The sequence below is a fragment of the Copidosoma floridanum genome, unplaced genomic scaffold, assembly GCF_036245765.1.
Source record: "Copidosoma floridanum isolate Cflo_tuat_1 unplaced genomic scaffold, Cflo_Japanese_pri ptg000030l, whole genome shotgun sequence".
Classification (NCBI taxonomy): Eukaryota; Metazoa; Arthropoda; class Insecta; order Hymenoptera; family Encyrtidae; genus Copidosoma; species Copidosoma floridanum.
Genome location: NW_028321907.1, coordinates 8,840,605 through 8,859,358, shown reverse-complemented (window position 1 = coordinate 8,859,358; position 18,754 = coordinate 8,840,605). Strand labels below are relative to the sequence as shown.

Genomic DNA, 18,754 nt, shown 5'->3' with positions numbered 1-18,754 from the left:
CGTTCCTGAAATTGATGTACTTCGCGAACATGTGCCACGGAATATGTTCTCTGTATCGACATGGTAACGTATTACGCTACTTCGCAGACTGGAAAGAGATAATGAATTCCATAGTCGACTGTATGATTAGCGAATAAATTGGAATATCATTTATGAAAATCTGAAAATATTGGACAGTCTCCAATTCAACGTAAGGTCTGTGTTTTCCAAAAACTACCTCTTATGTTGATAGGTATTGGAGACAAAAATACAAAGGAATTCTTTAAAACGTGACGAAATTCATGTGAGCAAAATTATTTTGACTTTTTTCAACTTAACTAGCTACTGAACTTGCAGAGAAAAATCCTTTCAACGGAGCTTAAAAACTGCTGGACCACAAAAACAAGCTCAACTATTTTTCATCAAACCTCGTTTCCTGAAATCAGTCCTTGGCTTTTAGCGACAAACAGCGCGTCAGCTTGCACGTATACATTCGTAGGTATATACACCCAAACCCTTTGTCTCTCGGCTCTCACGCTGTTGTTTCATTTTCAGCACCATCCGCCCAAAAATAAGACTCTTATCAAACGTGTACATCGCACTTTGACGTAAGACTGTTGATAAAAGAGGATGAAACAAAAAAACCTAGATAAAAGTAAGCCCAACAAGCTTCCTTTGTGGAATAAAAACAACATCATCGTATAAAAGATACATACCAAAAAGAAGAAGAAGTAACAAAAATGTAAAATACAGGGCATACAAGTGTTCCCAGTGTATACAATACGTAGAGACCCACACATAGAAGTTCCACAGACGCGCGTCGCTAATTACCCTTCCGAACGGTGTCTGGCTTAAGCAATCCCCCTATCATCTGGACGGCCCTCCAATGTCCGATGAATGGGTACACACACGCGCGTGCACGCAAAGTCGTATACACAACGGCATAACACACGTGCAAACTTTCGGCCGGATTTCGTTTACCACTCGCTGCCATCAGACTTGTATACCCCGCGCGTGATTTCATCAGGGAAGTGTTTCTACACAGCCACGCGCCCGCCTCCATCTCTTTCTCTTTTACAAGTACAGGTGCGCTGGAGGGAGAGCATCGTGATTTGTGTATTATGACCGCGCACGCACTCGCGAGCATACATAAATATATCTATATTCCAAATGTTGGACGTGCACCACGTGTGTATAGGTATCATGTCAGCAGGATGCTCGTTTTATTATCTTCTTCTTATTATCTGGCTGTCTATTTTTTCGACTATTGAAACCAAAATTTTCACACAAGGCTCCCACGTCAGTGCTTCGTTCAAGGACCTTCGTTTTGTTCAAAACAACGAACCAACATCGTCCATATTAACGAGGACGATAAAAGCATCCCAAAACCCAATGATTACGCGATCGGTGAAAGAGAGCACAATGTTCGCAATACCAATCTCGTAATATCAAGATATGGCATTAATGAGAGGTTGTTAAAACAACGGAGCCAGTGTTTCCTAAACATTGCACCGAATGAAATCATCCATACATATACAAATATATATCCAAGCATGAAAGTCTGGCACGATAAATATAGATACAAGCTAATTTCACACGTGTGTTAACAAAAGCATCGTACACACGCAGTTAGCGCCCATTGGCATGAGCGCCAAATCTCGATAGTCTGTACGCCCGAGTGCTCTCTCGCTGCAAACCGATTATTACCCTGGATTGCGACAAACGTGTGTCTCTTTTCGGACGCACGCGTCAACATTAAGTTGTTTGGCCCACGAAAAACAGACGAAAATCACTGTGACTCGCTTCGATGGCTCTGTCGTATGGATTCGTAATTGGGGGGTTTTGAAAGAAAAAGCGACCTTTTCGCGCTCACCTACAATCCCCGTCGTAGACACACGTAAACTCGCAGTCGCTCTCTATTATGAAATTATGTTGGTTCTGCTCTCCTCCGTTACATAACGAAGCGCGGACGCCTCGTGGATGTTACGGAAGCGCCGTGCGGGTATTGTGTACACAAAAGTATCGAGGCTTCGCAGTGGCCCGTCGATTCTTACGTGACTCGTTCTCCTTCCATCCTATCTCGAGAGGGGGGCAATTAATGTTTCGTTCATCAGCCATCGTGGCTCTTTCGCGATGCTCCATTGACGAAACCCGGAGGGTAATCCGAAAATGAGGGCCATTGGTATTCCATTTGTTGGGGAATTAAAAACAAGAGGGGAGAATTGGACCAGACGTCTCCTTGCTTTGGCGTCCCAAAGGAAAGTCATCCCATTGAGGGGGCACAGGCAAAAAGAGAGAAGGAGTACATTGAAACATTCCGAGGGAAAGTCCTCGCATTCGATTCGATAGACGAAGTAAAAGGAAGTGTAAGAAAAATACTCATAAACAAGGACCGAGCCAAGGGTCATTAGGATACGAGACGGAACTACTTTCGGGTAATGGGACGAAATGTTTGCGACACCTGCATCGTGGGCTCCTTTTGGCCATGTGGATACTTTTGCGTCATCGCGCAACTGTGCTCACCTTAGCGAGGAAAAAGCGAGGAAAAAGGTCCTCCAACGCGTGGACGTAGCGTATATGGATGTATGGGCACAAGCTTGCCACGCCTCTGTGAGGTTGAGCTGCGCTAAGCGGAGCGAAACTGGGCTATGAAACGATTCTCGACGTGCAAAGTAGGTGCAAACATCGCCAAGTCACCGTGGGTTGTCTCCTCTTTATGCGCCGTGGAACACTCTTGGTTTCACTTTCGACACGAGGATACTTACGTTTTCCTCTTTTTCTTTTTTCTTCCTCGATGATGATGGTGATGATGATGAGATGATGATGATGATGATGGTTTGATGGTGACGACGCTCTATTGCCTTCCTTGAGATTCTCTAATTGCACTGCAGAGACTCACAACGTACCTTCTCTTATTTTTTTCGTTTTTTATTCCTTTATGAGTCGACGCGTCTCATTCTCATTCCTTTGTCGTGATGATGCGTGTGCTCTCAGTTTCCGACATCTTTTTTCGCACGAGAAAAGTTTTTTTTTTTTTTATTATTATTATTATTCAATTTTGGTCATAAATTTCCATTGTATTCCGTGAATTCAATCCATCACAAAATTTTCGAGTCTTTTTAAATAGCAATGTCATCAGCACTTGCGAACGTGTGTCACTCATTATAAAGCTTGCCTGGGAAACATTTTCCCAGGAAGATTCTAATGTTTGTTCATGAAAATCATCGAAAACTCGATTCCAACTTCAGAATCGACAATCGCAAAGTTGAAGATATAGACTACTTTATTTCTAATTCTATCAAAACATTTTTGCATACAAATGGAATAAACTTGCTATCCCCTGCTATCTCGCGGAGTAATTTTGTAATTTGGAAGCGAAATTGTTTCCACACCTTAAATCGATTAACTTTTTTCTTTCCATTTCATTCGTCATTCCAAAGGCTAACAAATTTTGTTTGTTGGCAATTTTGTGATAAGCGATTTCAAATGGCCAGAAATTTTGTGATTAAAAAAGCCCTTACTTGACAAGCAAAAAATCTCGATGCCGATCAAAACCATTGAATGTCTTTTCAAAGCCATTCGGTGCGACCAGCTGACTTTGGTATCCTCGCGAAGCATTTGACTTAAGCCAAAGACCGTAACCTCACAGCTAGAAGCTACAGCTTATCAACAAAACCTCCTTTTAAGTGAGATGAATAACAATGTTAACCTGTGAAGCTATCAGAGAAATTATTTTCACTATGAATTTTAGTTTCGATTTATTCATCTTGAAAACTAAGCACCGAAACATCAAATGGTGCCACTTTGATTTCGAAACAAATAGAGTATCTCTTTTCTTTCTCGAGCTATGGAAAAAAAGAAGAAGAAGAAGAAAAAAAAGAATCTAAAGTGGCAACAAAACTTCACCAATGAGGGTAAAAAACTCAACCTTGTAATGTATGCATATCCATGATGGGAGGTAATACCGTATAACACTCTCGGCCAACTTGAGTGAGCTCTGGGGCACGTGCGACTCGTTGGCTCGTGTGGCGCATTAGGTGGTAGGTGGGAGGCCTCGCACGAAGACAGAGAAAGGAGCCGCAGTAAGCGAACCCTCTGGCGAAGGGTTCAGCGCCAAGAAAAAAAGAGCGACGGATGGATGATCGTTTCACGAGGGTGGGGGTCGAAAGGAGTGGAGGGAATGGGACCTCTCGTTTTTGCGGCCGTAGGTACGCTGTATACGGGCTTACGAGGAGAAAAAGAGAGAGAGAGATGCGTGAACGCGGTGGTGGCGGCCAGTGGGGACCTCCGGGTGGGAGATGGATATAAGCCCATCGGCCGAAGATGATGCTATCAGTGTCTTCGCGCACAACTCTAACGCAAACAAGCCGGTATTCACTCGTCGTTATTCATTACTTTGGTTTGTTTTGTCCTTTAGGCACGCGATTGCTCTTAATATTGTTCGACTGTTTTGCCTCTTGTAATATTGTGCGACGCTATTTCATACGACGATGCTGCAGGTATGCTTGATACTTTGGTTTACTATTATTTTTACTATTACTTGATTGATGTGTGTATTAGTTACGGTGCGTAGTCAAACTGTGAGGGTTTATTTTTGTTAATTAACCCCTAAACAAAAAAGCAAGTAATGGAGATCGATAGAAGTTGTAAGGTTACCAAGAAAAGTTGATTTTAGCTTGATATGAATTGTTAATTTCGACTCAGAAAGCTCAAATTAATGCTTGTTTTTTATGTTATCAAAGAAGGAAGGGATATGTTCGTTATGTTTTATGTTTGTCTCGATTTTTTTTTTTTTTTTTTTTTTTTTTTTTGCTGTCCCTTGGCAATTTTAGTGTATCAAATAATGAGTGCAAGAAAATAGTAATATAAATTTCAATGAATCCTTGAAAATTTACTACTTATCGTCGTAGTCATCATCGACGGGAATGTCAATAAGCTGATTATCGCTGAAGGACCTTCCATTAAAGCAAAATTTATCCCCAGTTTCAATTAGAGAGAGCAAAGTTTAAATGACATTTTTAAAAGCTCTTTCTTGTATTTGTTCAACGTAATCCTGCAAAAAGATGTCTTACAGCTAAACGTATCGTTAAATTCAATCTAATCTCGAACTCGAGAAAAGCCCTTTATAAAGAAAATGGCTGCTCCGAAGTTTTTCTGAAGATACGATACGTGAACATCCATGGACTTTCAATGCGACGGTTGCATTGGAGACGGTCGTAACGAGAGAGCAAAAAACGTCACAAAAGCCTCGAGAGCCAAATCATCTCTCTGGCGACGCTCTCTCGTGCCAGTCATAAAGTGTCTCGTGGCGCTCTCTCGTCACATCTAACACGGCACCACGACACCCCTCGTTATTACGACGTCGTGCACCAGCTCGTGAGCATACGCGAGAAAAGTGACTATTAAAATATCGCCCGAGTGCACGGCTCTCTGTACGACTTTCCTCGACGCACCGTATACGTATACGTACGTGTGTATATTACGAGGACGAGAGAGCCGTTGCGTAAGCCGCTTCCGTTTCCTTGGGTACTTATTGTTGCCGTACTGTCTCGCGCTCTCCCTCTGTTTCTTTCTTCATAAAAAAGTGTAGAACAAACACGTACGTGCGTATAAACGATGGTACAATCCGATGGAATTCGGTGCGATACACGCCTGTGCAGTATCGCCGTGAATTTTGGCTCGTGTGAATTCTTGCCTTACAGATCAAAGGAATCTTTGCCAGTTGGGGGAAAAAAAAAATTTTGTATGCGTGCGACGATCTCTGGAATTGGGAAATTTTCCGGCTTTCGTGTGGAAACGGATACCGGGACGAGTCATTGTTTCGGGCCTCCAGTGATAACGCCGCTTTTGTTGCCGTTCGCGAAGGAAATACAAAGAATGGATCTTTCCGTTTGAGCATCTCACTGCTAAGAACTTTTATTCCTTGAATCGTTTAGAAATCAATGCTGAAGCTTAAGGCACTATTCTACACGTGTTTACCGTAGTGATGAGTAAACAGTCTTTGCGTGAATCTTCAAGGGAAGTCTGGGGCGTGTACACTGAGCTCAAAAATGAATACGGAGTTGCACGTGGATTTGAATTGCAAAAGGCCTGATTACTTTGTCGTGTTTAAGTGTGGTACGGCATAAAATTTTTGCCAAAGCCAATCCAATTTTAAAAGTACACGAGTAAACTTTTCTGATGGAAAGTTATTGAGATTCTTTTCTTTTTTTTTTTCTTTCTTTTTTTTAGATCTCAAGTATCCCATTCAGCACAATTTTTAATTAAACTTACAGAAAGAGCTTCAAATTTCCATTCACTAAATTTTCTTGAAAAATACTAAGGCTATTTGAAATATAGTTTCTGGTGCACATAAATGACAAAAGTCTTTCGAACTGTTTTTAAAATTTCTCATAATAAAGATACTGCACGACTATTGTTGACTTTAAAAAAGTTGATGAAATTTTTTGTTTCTACTACTGAGCTACACTAAATAATGAGGTTTTCATCTGTTGAAAAATTATTTTTTATTTCAACCCCTCAAGTAAACGTAAGAACAAGAAACACTTAATGAGAAATTGATGATTGACAGAATATTTGAAATTTATGAATATCAAAGTCTCTGTAATCTCTACAAAATTTACTATCAACTTCTTTAATACTTTTGTTAATAACAATTGTGTTAATATAGGTGTATTAATATTCATAAACTGCATCTTTTTCGAATCTGACGAATTAAAGTTTCTGGGACGATACGTATAAAAGCGCATGTTCTTGCTTGAGAGTTTTTACCTATTGTAAAAACTGTTTGAAAGTGATGAGGTCTGATGATGTAAAATTACTTTTTAAAATTTGGACAGAGGGAAGAGAAGAAAACTTTTTCCATGCTTACTCTTCTGAAGCAATACGTAATGTTTTCATGTTGATTAAATTGATTGTTTCATTATTCAGTTATACTTGGTAATTGATTTACAATATTAAATTGAAAAATTAAAAAATCACAAAGACTGACATCCAATATAGAGTAAGACACTGATGATAACTTTATAATTGATATCACTCGAATTTCCAATCACAATACAGTTACTAAATGGTTTTCAAAAAATCAATAATTTTATTTCATGATTTTTTTACAAAATACGTATCAAGTTATTTTTCAAAAATATAAAAATTATTGAATCTTACCACTTCTCCAAACTTTCTAACGGTTCAATACGTTATAAAAAAACTTTCAATGTTTACCCACATTTCTTATTTCTGGGAAAAGAAATGTCCTTCTGCGTATCGCTTCAACAATAGAGCTCTTAAGACAGCGCTTTTCGAAAAAAAAGGAAGAATACGAAGGAAATTCGCTTTTCAGGGATTTTATTCAGCTTATGCACGTGAAAGTCGACACTCTCGGTAAAGCACTAATGGTGTACACAATCGTTAAATTTAGGGGGATCTCCTGTTTGTAAAGTCTTAAAATTTAATCACATATTTCCGATGACGTGCTATGTTTGGCAATAATAGAACTTTCTTTGATTTTTTAACTATCAAACTGATGTTATATTTCTCAACAGTTTATTTAATACTTCTTAAAAGCTGAAATCAGAAACTACAAACGAAAAGTAACTTTACAAGTGTTGGTACAAACTAAAACTTCCAGATGTAATACGTAGGTAGTTTGAGAATCATTACATATTATTATATATTATTCTACAGGAAACTCCAGTTAATCAGAGCATGCCACTCTCAAAATTGATGTACCTTATTCATACGGAAAATTTTTTATAAGCTGTCAGTTTTTATTGTAAGGTTTTTTGGTAAACAAATGGGATATCGCCTGACTTTTTGTATTGATCAAATGACATAAGTGTCAAGCATTTTTATGAAAAAAAAAAAGAAATAGCAAACATATTTACGAACACTTGGAATTTAATAAACTGATGCTTAAACAAACCGCAATAATACTTAATCAATGATCACACGTCATCTCTCACTTCACAAAAAATGATCCGTTCAGCGTCAGCAAAAATAATAATAACAAAAATAACAACGACCCACGCAGTTGCTGGGGATACTCGGGGCGCTGATAGCCTGGTGCAATGGTCTGGTAATAGGCTACAATGGTGGCCACCCCCAGCACCACGCAGCTTACGCGGACTACGCCGCCCTCGAGGATTACCACGACGGCCACGCCGTCCTGCCGACGGTAGCCGTGCCTGTGCACGCGGTCTCCGCCGCGCCTCTCCACCACCACATCGCCCCCGAGCACCACGAGCTCCACCACATCAAGCCCCACGTTTTGGCCCACGATCCCGATCACGAGCACGACTATTACGTAAGTACTCCACAGACATACTTTATTTTTTCCACCTGTGTATTTGTATATATTGGTCCCACTCCCCAGCGCGGGCTGTGTCTTTCTCTCTCTGTGGCTGTTCTGGTGGTACTTTTTTTTTTTTTTTTCATTTCCATCCGTGAGAGAGAATTTGAAGGGATCTATGGGAGGTATGGATAGATGTGTCGCCTGAGATAATTACAGGATGCGCCGCTGAGGCTCGCGGGCGAAGGATGTGGTTTTCGCAAGCTTATTTTACTTTTTCGTGGCGCTATAGGCAGCTGTTACGACATTTCTTGGGTTCTCTGCAGCTGAGCGCTCGTGTATGTGTTTTTTTTTTTGCATGCATACTCGCGGTATGGGTTAATTGAGCGTTACCTCCACTAACTCTTTCTTTCTTTCTTTCTTTCCTCCTTTTTTTTACGACGCCTGTTATTGTTGCATACGTAAGTACGTGTCGCTGGTACGTCTATTGTGCTTATAGTATGGACACATTTTGATTGTTTTTTTTTTTTCATCATCTAATCGTAGATAGAAAAAATAAAGGAAAAAGCGTTTGATTACAAGTTTCGTGGATAATTTAAGATTTCTAAATGCCAAAGAATTTATTTTGAAACTTTTTTTTGCCAACCACAAGTAGGTACGTCAGCATAATTGATAGATTATTCAAACGACTCGACTCTGACCCAGTGCGAGGGGAAGTTTTTATTGAAATTCGTTGTTGTAGCTCAACAAGTTCTTGTATTTTCGTCTGGTTTTTCACTTTTTAGTTTTATCTGTATTTTAGTGTGGACGATAGTGTATGCCTTTCTTGGATGCATCAAATCGTGACGTGCCAAGGGTTTGGGAAACTTTTTTTTATCGTATAGCAGATAAACAAGAAATTTTATAGAGGACTACTCGGTATTTGAAAGGTGAAAGCAGCTTCACTTAGGTAATAGTTGTGAAGACGCTTTGCTGAGATATGTATTCCATTTTACTTTTCATTTTTTTTTTTTTTTTTCTTTCAATCTCGTTTTAATCGATACTTTTCAACTAAGACACATTTACGATGTCTCGTGCTAAAATCGTTATTTTTGTGGCTGATCAGTAATAAAGCGAGGCTGACGTGTAACTTTTTTTTAGCAATGCTTTTAAAGTTAATTGTAGTAAGATTTAATTTAAGTCATCCAGCTCATAAACCAGACATTGAAGTTAATTAAAATTCATCTTTTTACTTGTTTCACAAAGATAAATTTACTTAAATAAATTACATCAGACCCCAATCGATTCACGAAACTTTATGTTTTTCTTTGGTGAATCTCATTAATCCACGGTTTACAGTTCTTACAAAAATTCTTGCTACACATGGCAAACGATGATGAGTGCCATGGTATGTAACTAACGCGCAGTTCTCGTTAACTCGTGATCACGTGCAATACATTCGTCACTCCGAAATGGATGATAACCCTCACAATGTATTACCCTAGAAAAAATACTTCATGTCACATAAAACAACACTCATTAGAGTACTTAGTGTAGTCAATGTAGCAACGCAGGTGATTATTACGTTTCAGGGTACCTTTTCGACGACGTAATTTTTCATTTTTTTGTCCACTTTCTCTCCCTTGTTCTCTTATTATCTATCCTTAGGAGCCGTTAAAGATCCATTGTTGTTTCATTTATATGACTTCTTTTATGGGTCTCTTGTCGACGCAATACACCGTAGATATATATATCCTAAGCTTTTTTCGTTACTGACCACCATGTATGTATGGATTTTTTTTTCCTACTTTCGACACGTAGCGTCCAGACGTACCGCATATACATAATTGGTAGGATAAAGTTAAGGAATCAGAAGATTTTTTTTCTTGGACATCATCATGTCTGTCCGTTAATGGAACTTTTATTCCAATGAGATGACCTGATATTTTGACAGATGTAAGAAACGTGATCACTTTTAACAGCAAACGTATCAGGTTTTACAGCTTATATATTACATAACATTAGTATGTTCTATAAAACAATAGATTTGCTCCATATTTCCTTTTAATATTACCCACAAGATATTTTAGGAGATGATTTAGAGGAATTTACAATAATAGAAAAGAATTATTTTTGTTTTTGGTTTTTTTCAAGAATACTTAAGGGTTGTGCGTGTCGAATATCAGCTCAAACGTGAAATATCTTGAATATTTGAGTCCACGAGATCGCTCTGGAGATAATTCCGTTTATCTCGAAAATCGTAAAATTTTTCCCTCGGCATTATAAAAATCTTTTCCTACGTACACGTCTACTTTTTTATGTAAATTTTCAATTTTTTCACGTATTAATATTTTTTTCAAAAACTCTCCAAACCATCTGATGATTTTTCTAGTTGTTGGTTTTTGTTTCCATGGAGCTTCTACTTCACTCAGTTAAAAGATCGCTCGAAAAACACGTACTGCACACTCCCTATCGTCAAAATTTACCTGCACCTCAGCAAGCAAAAAAACAAAATTACACAGTGGGTCATATATTCCCCTCAAAATATCTCACAAGCCTTCGAGTCAATGTGTTTTATTACCTCCTGTCGGCTTTGCCCGTCACTTAATGAAACGTCACCAGTGTATGTTATTTTCATCCACTTCATTTATTTTCCGTAGAAAATTAATAGCCTCGTGGAAGGTCATCGATCCCTCTGAATTTCTGTCTCGCTGATCTATTTTCGTCCGAAAGTTTTTCACAGGCCTTCATAACGCGACTTTTGATCTTACGGATCGGACGCCGGAAATTTTCGGAATATCGTGCATAAAACCAATTTTATCTCTTTGCACGTAAACATCGCTGTTTTCGATGCTGATCAAGTTGATAGAATCTAGTCTCTTTCTAAGGTCTGGATTTAGGAAAAGTGGAACTTTGGCACGCCTCGTCATGTAAAAAAAAAAAAAAAAAAATCCTCCTAAAAATATACTCTATACGATGCCAAAATCACAGCGTGGATGGTAAAGAGTGATTCCTTTGATGTTTCAGGCACACCCGAAGTACACGTTCAACTACGGGGTGCACGACCCGCACACGGGTGACGTGAAGACGCAGCACGAGGTACGCGACGGGGACGTGGTTCACGGCTCTTACAGCGTCAACGAGCCCGACGGCAGCGTCAGGATCGTCGAGTACACGGCCGACGACCACAACGGCTTCAACGCCGTGGTCAAGAAGGTCGGGCCGCAGCTGCACCCCCATCCCCATCCCGTGCCCAAGTACGTGCACCACGCGCCCGAGTACTACGGCTACGAGCACCTGCCTTAAGTACGTGATTGGGCGACGATCGAACCACGAGTACGTGAGTGAGGGGTGAACGAGATACGGTGTTGTATCACGTAGATGTACAAAAGAGATTCTTCTGCCGTTTTTTTTTTCTTTGTTTTTCTCTAAAATCATGCAAGTACTTGATTAATTAAGTTTTCATTAGATTGGAGTGTCGTTGTTGGTCAGGGTATGTAGAAATTTGAAGAGACGGTAAAAGCGCGTGTCGACGCAACAAGGATGAGAGGGAGGTGCGGAGCTGTTGCGCATTATATTGGTGCACCCGTGTGTGGGTACGATGAAGCTCTTGAGGGAGTACTACTTATGTATAATTTTGTGTACTGTAATTTGAATTGAATGGGAAAGGAAAGGAGGAGATAATAACTTTGGAGTTGATGTAATTAATAGTTTTCGCTGTTGCACAGCTCTGGCAACTTCTCAAGTGGCTCTTGTATTTTTTTTTTTTTTTTTACTTTTTTTACTTATTTTTTGATAACTCTAAAGAGTTTTTCTTAAAAGTATTCTATAAAGCCTTTTCGCAGAAACTAAAGTTACCCTTGCTGGCAGTGAATGGATTGCCTATTTGTAAGAGGGATTTCATTTAATTTCTAGCTCACTCTAGATACTTAACATTCGAAGAGAGTCTATCTCTCTTATTCTGTTTTTCATTGATCTCCAAGACATGAAAAAAATATTTGGGCATATCGCTCTAGATTGTTCATTTCTCTTAATTTTTACGATGTAAATTTACCTTAGAATTCACGATGATCATGAATAATTAAACTTTGAAAAACAAGGTGCATTGAAATACCTAACGTTGCTTATTTCAACGCCATAGGTGATAAACAACAAAAATATAGCGAGGAGATAGGTCTTCCAACCACTATTATGTACTTGATTGGTCAGCTTTTTTTTTGTTTTAAAACATCCATACGAAAATTTTTCTTTGCTGCTTTTAAACCTTACTTTTTTTAGTGAATTCATAAAGTACATCTGATATGTATTATTGTACTTAATTTATGTATAAAAAATGAAAACACTTAAAGATAAGAAAAGTTTACATGTTACAAGGAGGTGCATTGCGTGTTTAACTATATAGTATTGCTCTTTTTATCATTACGTAAATTTCTTTTAATATATTATTTTCTCAGTATCAACTACAAATAGGTATAGTTATTACGTTTGATCGATGTTCATCTATTGTATGATTAATAATGCATGTAGAATAAATAGTTAAATATAACGATGTATTCATTTACTTTATGTATTGTTCACATACTTATTTATGTGTTATGATAAAACTTGTATTTTATGTAAAGATTGTACACAGTTATAGAATCATATGTCAATAAAAGACCAAAAATTACATCAATGAATCCTTTAATAAATATGTATAATGGGGCATCCCTCATTTATCCAACTATATATCTTTAATGCAAAAGTCATTGGAAGTATTGGCGATGTTCACCAAAATTCGACCTGTTGTGGAAACATAATTTTTTTATTTTGTGATGTCGATTTGACAGGTATCACTAGCTCTATGATTCTCACTTGACTTTTGTAATAACTTTGAAGAAAATACTTATGCTCTTAGCCTAGCATTTATGACAAGAACTTATTAAATATAAAAGTAGTTAAATTAAACGAAAAATCATAGGTACTATAGATGCAACGATTGTAAAGTGCTTCTGATTTTCCAATAATTTATTGGTCGTAATATTTGTCTAAAAATTGAAGTATTCAGTTATCTTAAGCAACTTCAATTGTTAACAAAATGATTCATTGACACTAAATATCTAATCACTGTAGTGTTGTTAATTTTTATATTTTATCTAATTATTCATAAAAGTTAATATGAACTTCTTCATAAACTAATACACTCATCAATACAGATTTACTCATAAAAAAAACACTCAGACACACCTACATTCTTTGCACGAAACGTATCTTGGAGCAAATTACTTTTCAGCTCCATCAAACTCAATGGAGTAGGTGGAGGAAGGTGAAAAAACGCAGTGATCCGTTTCTTTGGTCGTAAAGGCATCTTGCGTAAAAGCCACCAGGAATACAACAATGCACTTTGCAACCGCAAAATCCGCATTAAGAGCGAGATAGGGAGAACGGAAGGACACTCGAGCACTTTCAAACGTTTACTCGTAGTACCTATTTCTCTCTCGTACATCGTAAATTTTATTCCCACAAGTAAATTTGTACACGAACAATGAATAGCAGTGTCCACTCCTGCAAATTTTCCACATGCATAGTTGCAATTTTTTCAATGATTTCAGAAATATACGTATGTAGTAACAGTACATTTCAAAAGCACTGTTTTTAACGTACGTTTACCTACATACTATCGTAGTAATAATGTCCAAGCAAGAAATTTAAAGAATTTTCAATAAAATCATAATGAGATGGATGACTCTAAAAAATGACAACATAACGCATTCAAGCGGTGAGTCAAGATTTATGTTTAAAATACTACTCGGTACTTATCTACGGCTTTAATAGGTGTGCATGCACAACGCAAGTTTCATGAACTCACCTAACGACGCTTGCATGTAAAAGGAAAAAGAAATAAATAAATTTAAAAAAAACTGTTCCACATAACGTGGCCTACAAAAAGTCGCAAGCCTCGATGGGATGACTATGGGTACTGTATCGAGGCTATTTGCATAATGTCCAAGAGGCGTGTGCGAGGGTGTTTTTACTATGAATTGGAAGCGTGAGAAAAACAATCGTGACCGCAGAGAAGAAGGAGACGCGGAATCCCAAGGATCCGCTGCTCAACTGAACTTTCTTCTTAGTTTTCTCGGATTCGCTGCTTGTATAGGTTGTGTAATGAAGAGTTCAGGTGACACTTACAGCTGACACGTGCCAATGTTTCCCTTCTAAATGGCCCATTATGTAAGTGGACTAAGTGTGACGTGGCCCCAGTTGTTATGGATTTTCTTGGTACAACTGCCACGCATGTACAGCAAAATAATGTGCAAGGTCGTCAAACGCAACACGTACCTGATGTCATGCATGTTTACATTAAGTTTTTAAAATGGATTACAATACAATTTGTTCTGTAACGATGAATCAAAGGAATAACAACCTCGTGATTCTTCCAAAACGTGAGACGTTTTCAAGTTTTATTCGAGTACCAAATCGTTCATTTTATGTTATAATCTATGAAACATCAGAAACAATCCTTGCGACGCTTTGCGTAAGTGTCTCCTTTTAATTACAGTTGAAGTACACACAGGTTTCTCGCGATCTTTGGCTGTGTGTGTGTGTGTGTGTGTGCGCATGTAACGTATTTGCAGTCCTATTCCACCTTGATATGTTTTCTCGCGCACGTACGAGAGAAATCTTCAATGACGCCAAGAAAAACGTACAGCTTGGGACGGACATTTTTTTCCCATTGCCACATAGTATATAAATCCGCCCAACCGATTTGAACCGTCAGTTAATAGCCATTGGCGATAAACGGAAGACATGATGTTACCGGTAGGATTTTGTGCTTTTTCATTTACTTTACAAAAAAAGTACCAAAAGATAAAAACTCTTGACTTTTGTTGAATAAAATCGTCTCACCATATTAACCATCATACTCTATCTACTCTTGTTCCAATACATATGCGTATATTAAGAATCTTGAGCTGTGGTGATTTTAAAAAACCACGAATTTCATCTTTGTTTGTAGCTGGAACACCTATTTCTCGCGTTACTAGCTGTAACGTCAGTATCAACAGCTGCAGTGACACCTGCCAAGTCCGTCAAGCGAGATATTGGCGATGCGCGGCTCTTGAGTCCGTACACGAGCTTTCCACTTGGAGTGACCGATACCCTCGGAACTGGAGCACTATCAAACATTGGCTACTCGGGGAGCCTCAGTAATGTCTACGCTCGAGACGATGAGCTATTCTATGGATCCCCGGGATACTATGTGAGTAATTTTGTGTTTACTTTGCATGCATACCGAGAATGAGGGACTCGCTTGAGTGGAACGTGTATATTGGAGTTGCTGCATTTCCCTAATTGATTCGAGGATTCATCAGTTTTGTGCTCCACACAGTGTTAAACTTGGATGTGTTATGAAAAATTCGAATGAAAAGAACATTTTTTCCCCTCATTATAAATAAATGAAGCAACTCGCTCAATCATTTTTTGATGATATCTTATTCTATATTTGTATTCCATGTCTATTGAAATAAAAACCACGAGGTATTACAATGTTGCTTTTATCCTTTATATAGCTGTGCGAACTAATAGTTTATCATTTGGATGATACTGCAGTGAAAATTACATAGTTGTAACTATTAAACTAAAAATCATTCGACCATTACACGACCAATATTGTATTCGTAGGATTATCCACAGTATGCGGCTGGCTTTGGCAACTATCGTGGTTACAACAGGTACTATAGCAGCTTGCGTTTGGGTCTACCTTATTACGGTGGCCTTCGCGGAGAAGGTTTCGGATTCGGATCACTAGCTGGTTATCCTTACTACGCCCAAAGTGGAGTACTCAATGGACCGACTTCTTTCTACGGAAGACCCGGGGACTACTACGACTGATGTAAATCTCGTTCCCTCTTTCATCGACGAAACACGTGATTCGAGGATTTTAGGCTATTTTATTTCCTTTCACTGTAGGAATAATTCAATCATTTGCAGTGTGGATCGAATCAAGTACAAGATGGACCAATCAGTTCCAAATTTTCTTCTTTTTTTAGTACGCAATAAGTTACGTACACTGTTAAAATAGTAATCGGTAAGATTTAAGAGATTTTAAAATAAAATTGTAGCTGACATAAACCAGCTTCGTGCAGAGAAATAAAGCAGCCTTAATGAGCAAAAAAAATTTTTTCGTTGACCTCGATGGTTGCAGCAGCCTAATTATTACATGGTTTTCGACTATTAAAGTAAAACTTGCCAACAATTATTGTTTAAAATAAAACTTTAATTAAATTTTTGTTGAGTACATCCCATTTGAGTTAATACGTATTAAATGCTATTAAAGAACGATGAATAGTATTTTTTGTTAAATTAGACCTGACGCAAAGAAAATAAAGAAAATAAACTAAAATTAAGAAAATAAAAAAAAAGAGATAAAATATTTTGTCCGCGAATAATACTTTGAATTTTAAAAACCTATTTCTGTTGCCTAGCACTGTCTGGCATCTTGCTTCGTTTTTTAATTAGAAAAATCACCCGATCGACCACTCTTACAATGTCAGTGTAAAAAATTAAATAAACTCCCGAATCCTTTTCCAGCCCAAAAGTCAAGTGCAAAAAATTACCTGCTCGTCTCGCGGCTTGTCTTTCCATCCAAGTATTTGTAAATCGATGGCGCAGATAATTCTCTTTGCCAGCTCAACGCGTACATCTCCGTTCGTTTACCTGAAAACTTCAACAACACCGCAAAACCCACAACCTAAAGCCTTGATATTTATTTTGCAAGTGGTACCGCTCCACCCGCTGTGTGTGCCTATTCTTTTTCCCACCACGCCTATAAATAGCTGCGGTGCACTTTGCAGCTGTATACGTATGATTGAATGTTTATGCAGTGGTCACAATAGCATGTATCGTAAAACTGTTCTCAAGGTGACTGCGGCCATGTTATGTTTTTGATCTCTTGTGCAAACTATTTGTCTTATTGGTCCCTGCAATGGTCTGGCATCTCGAAACAAAGTGTAGTCAATATTTTATAGCGTTATAAGGAAGCAATGAAAGAGATTTAAAACATTATGATAAACGGTATTTTCGGTGGATCTTATGAAAAGTATATTCGATACAAAATTGAAACAAGAACCGTTAAAAATTTTAAGAAAATTTTTTTTTATTGAAAGACAATTTTCGTTTTACTATTTTGTTTCAGCTAATTTTTCTGACGTAATTCTCTATTACGTGGCTCCCCCCCCCCCGAAAAAGCTTCTAGGTATAGAATTAGATGGCTGATAAAAAAATTGCCAGTAATGCTTCTCATCGCATTGACACTGTATTTGCGTCAATCAAACGAAAAACTCACCCCACAGCGAACGGTATCCGAAATTTTTACGTATAAAGAATACGAAAGCGTAATGAAACATCACACACAAAATAAAAAAATGAGTAGATAAAAAAATTTTGGCTCCATTCAGCTCTACAGACGAGAAAAAAAATATAACCATCCAAGAGTCCTCCAGACAGTCGTGAGGTAGGAGGAGCGTCGTCGTCAAGCTGACAAAACGGAGTTGTCTAGCCTATCATCTCAAATATCGTGAAATCAGCAGTCGAGTCTTGATATTTTGGGACGTATTAAGTATATCTCTTTCGTCTCTTTTAGGTAATCATAATTTTATTACAGTATCCAGGCACTTATAGTGACATGTGGTAGGCTCAAGAAAAAATTATTTTATACTTTTTAGTTTAATTTAAGTAAATCCTTTTTATTTGACATCAAGTCAAGACAACAATCATTTGACGACGTCACAACTATTTTTCCTATGTCAAGGAGATTAAAAAGAAACCCTAGATTTTATAACTGAGCTCGCGATATTTTTACTTGTCGAACCCTTTTCATTGATACCCATATGTCAAGATGTACAAGTAAAGTAGGGTTCCAAAATGTAATATTTATGATGAATACGAGGTTTAAACGCTGGACAGTATAAACTGTGTATTATAAATAACGGGTTGTTATTGAATTTAAAACGATTACCCTTAGCTCGTTGGACTCTACTGATCAAAACAGTTTTATTTTATCGCTAACGCCCATGTCAACAGAGTTGATGAGGTAATTCATTGTTTTACGGTTTGTCGTTGCAAACATACAGATAAAAAGACAAACTAATAAACAAGATGAATAAAAGGTTATACGAATGAAACTATCTGTCAAATAAATTAAGTCAATAAATTAACACGACAGAGCAAGTATTGGAGCTCCATATATGTAACTGATAACGTCGAAACGTGCAAATGTAGGACAAAATGTCAATCGACGACTTTCGAGTATAAAAGACAAGTGGTTGTATGCAGCAAATCATTAGTACAAATATCTTTGCTTCATCCATACGTAGGTACCAATCAAAGTTTGAAAAGATGCTTAACACAAGTCGCAACGTCGCAAGGTAATAATTGAAGTCATGATAATAGTTTCACTTTCATCTACCGTTATAAAATTTTACATAGGAGTCGATTTTTTTTTGGTATAGGTATCTTTCTCTGCCACGTTTT

The 18,754-nt window shown here is 37.9% G+C and overlaps 2 protein-coding genes across 2 annotated transcripts in view; one reads left to right on the top strand and one right to left on the bottom strand.

The window, feature by feature from the left end:
- The window catches only part of CDase (neutral ceramidase), a 73,744-nt gene that overhangs the window by 38,264 nt on the left and 16,726 nt on the right, over positions 1 to 18,754 (bottom strand). The gene's annotated exons all lie outside the window — the stretch shown is intronic.
- On the top strand, positions 4,346 to 12,242 carry CPR6 (cuticular protein 6). Its single transcript, XM_014361688.2, has 3 exons — positions 4,346 to 4,478; positions 8,009 to 8,281; positions 11,273 to 12,242. Exons 1-3 carry the CDS (start codon positions 4,470 to 4,472, stop codon positions 11,549 to 11,551), a joined length of 561 nt encoding a protein of 186 aa, XP_014217174.1. The 5' UTR covers positions 4,346 to 4,469; the 3' UTR covers positions 11,552 to 12,242.

Excerpts from the sequence above, each read along its gene's own strand:
- CPR6 (XM_014361688.2), top strand. Across the intron at positions 8,282-11,272 it reads ATCACGAGCACGACTATTAC|GCACACCCGAAGTACACGTT; the intron begins GTAAGTACTCCA and ends TTGATGTTTCAG.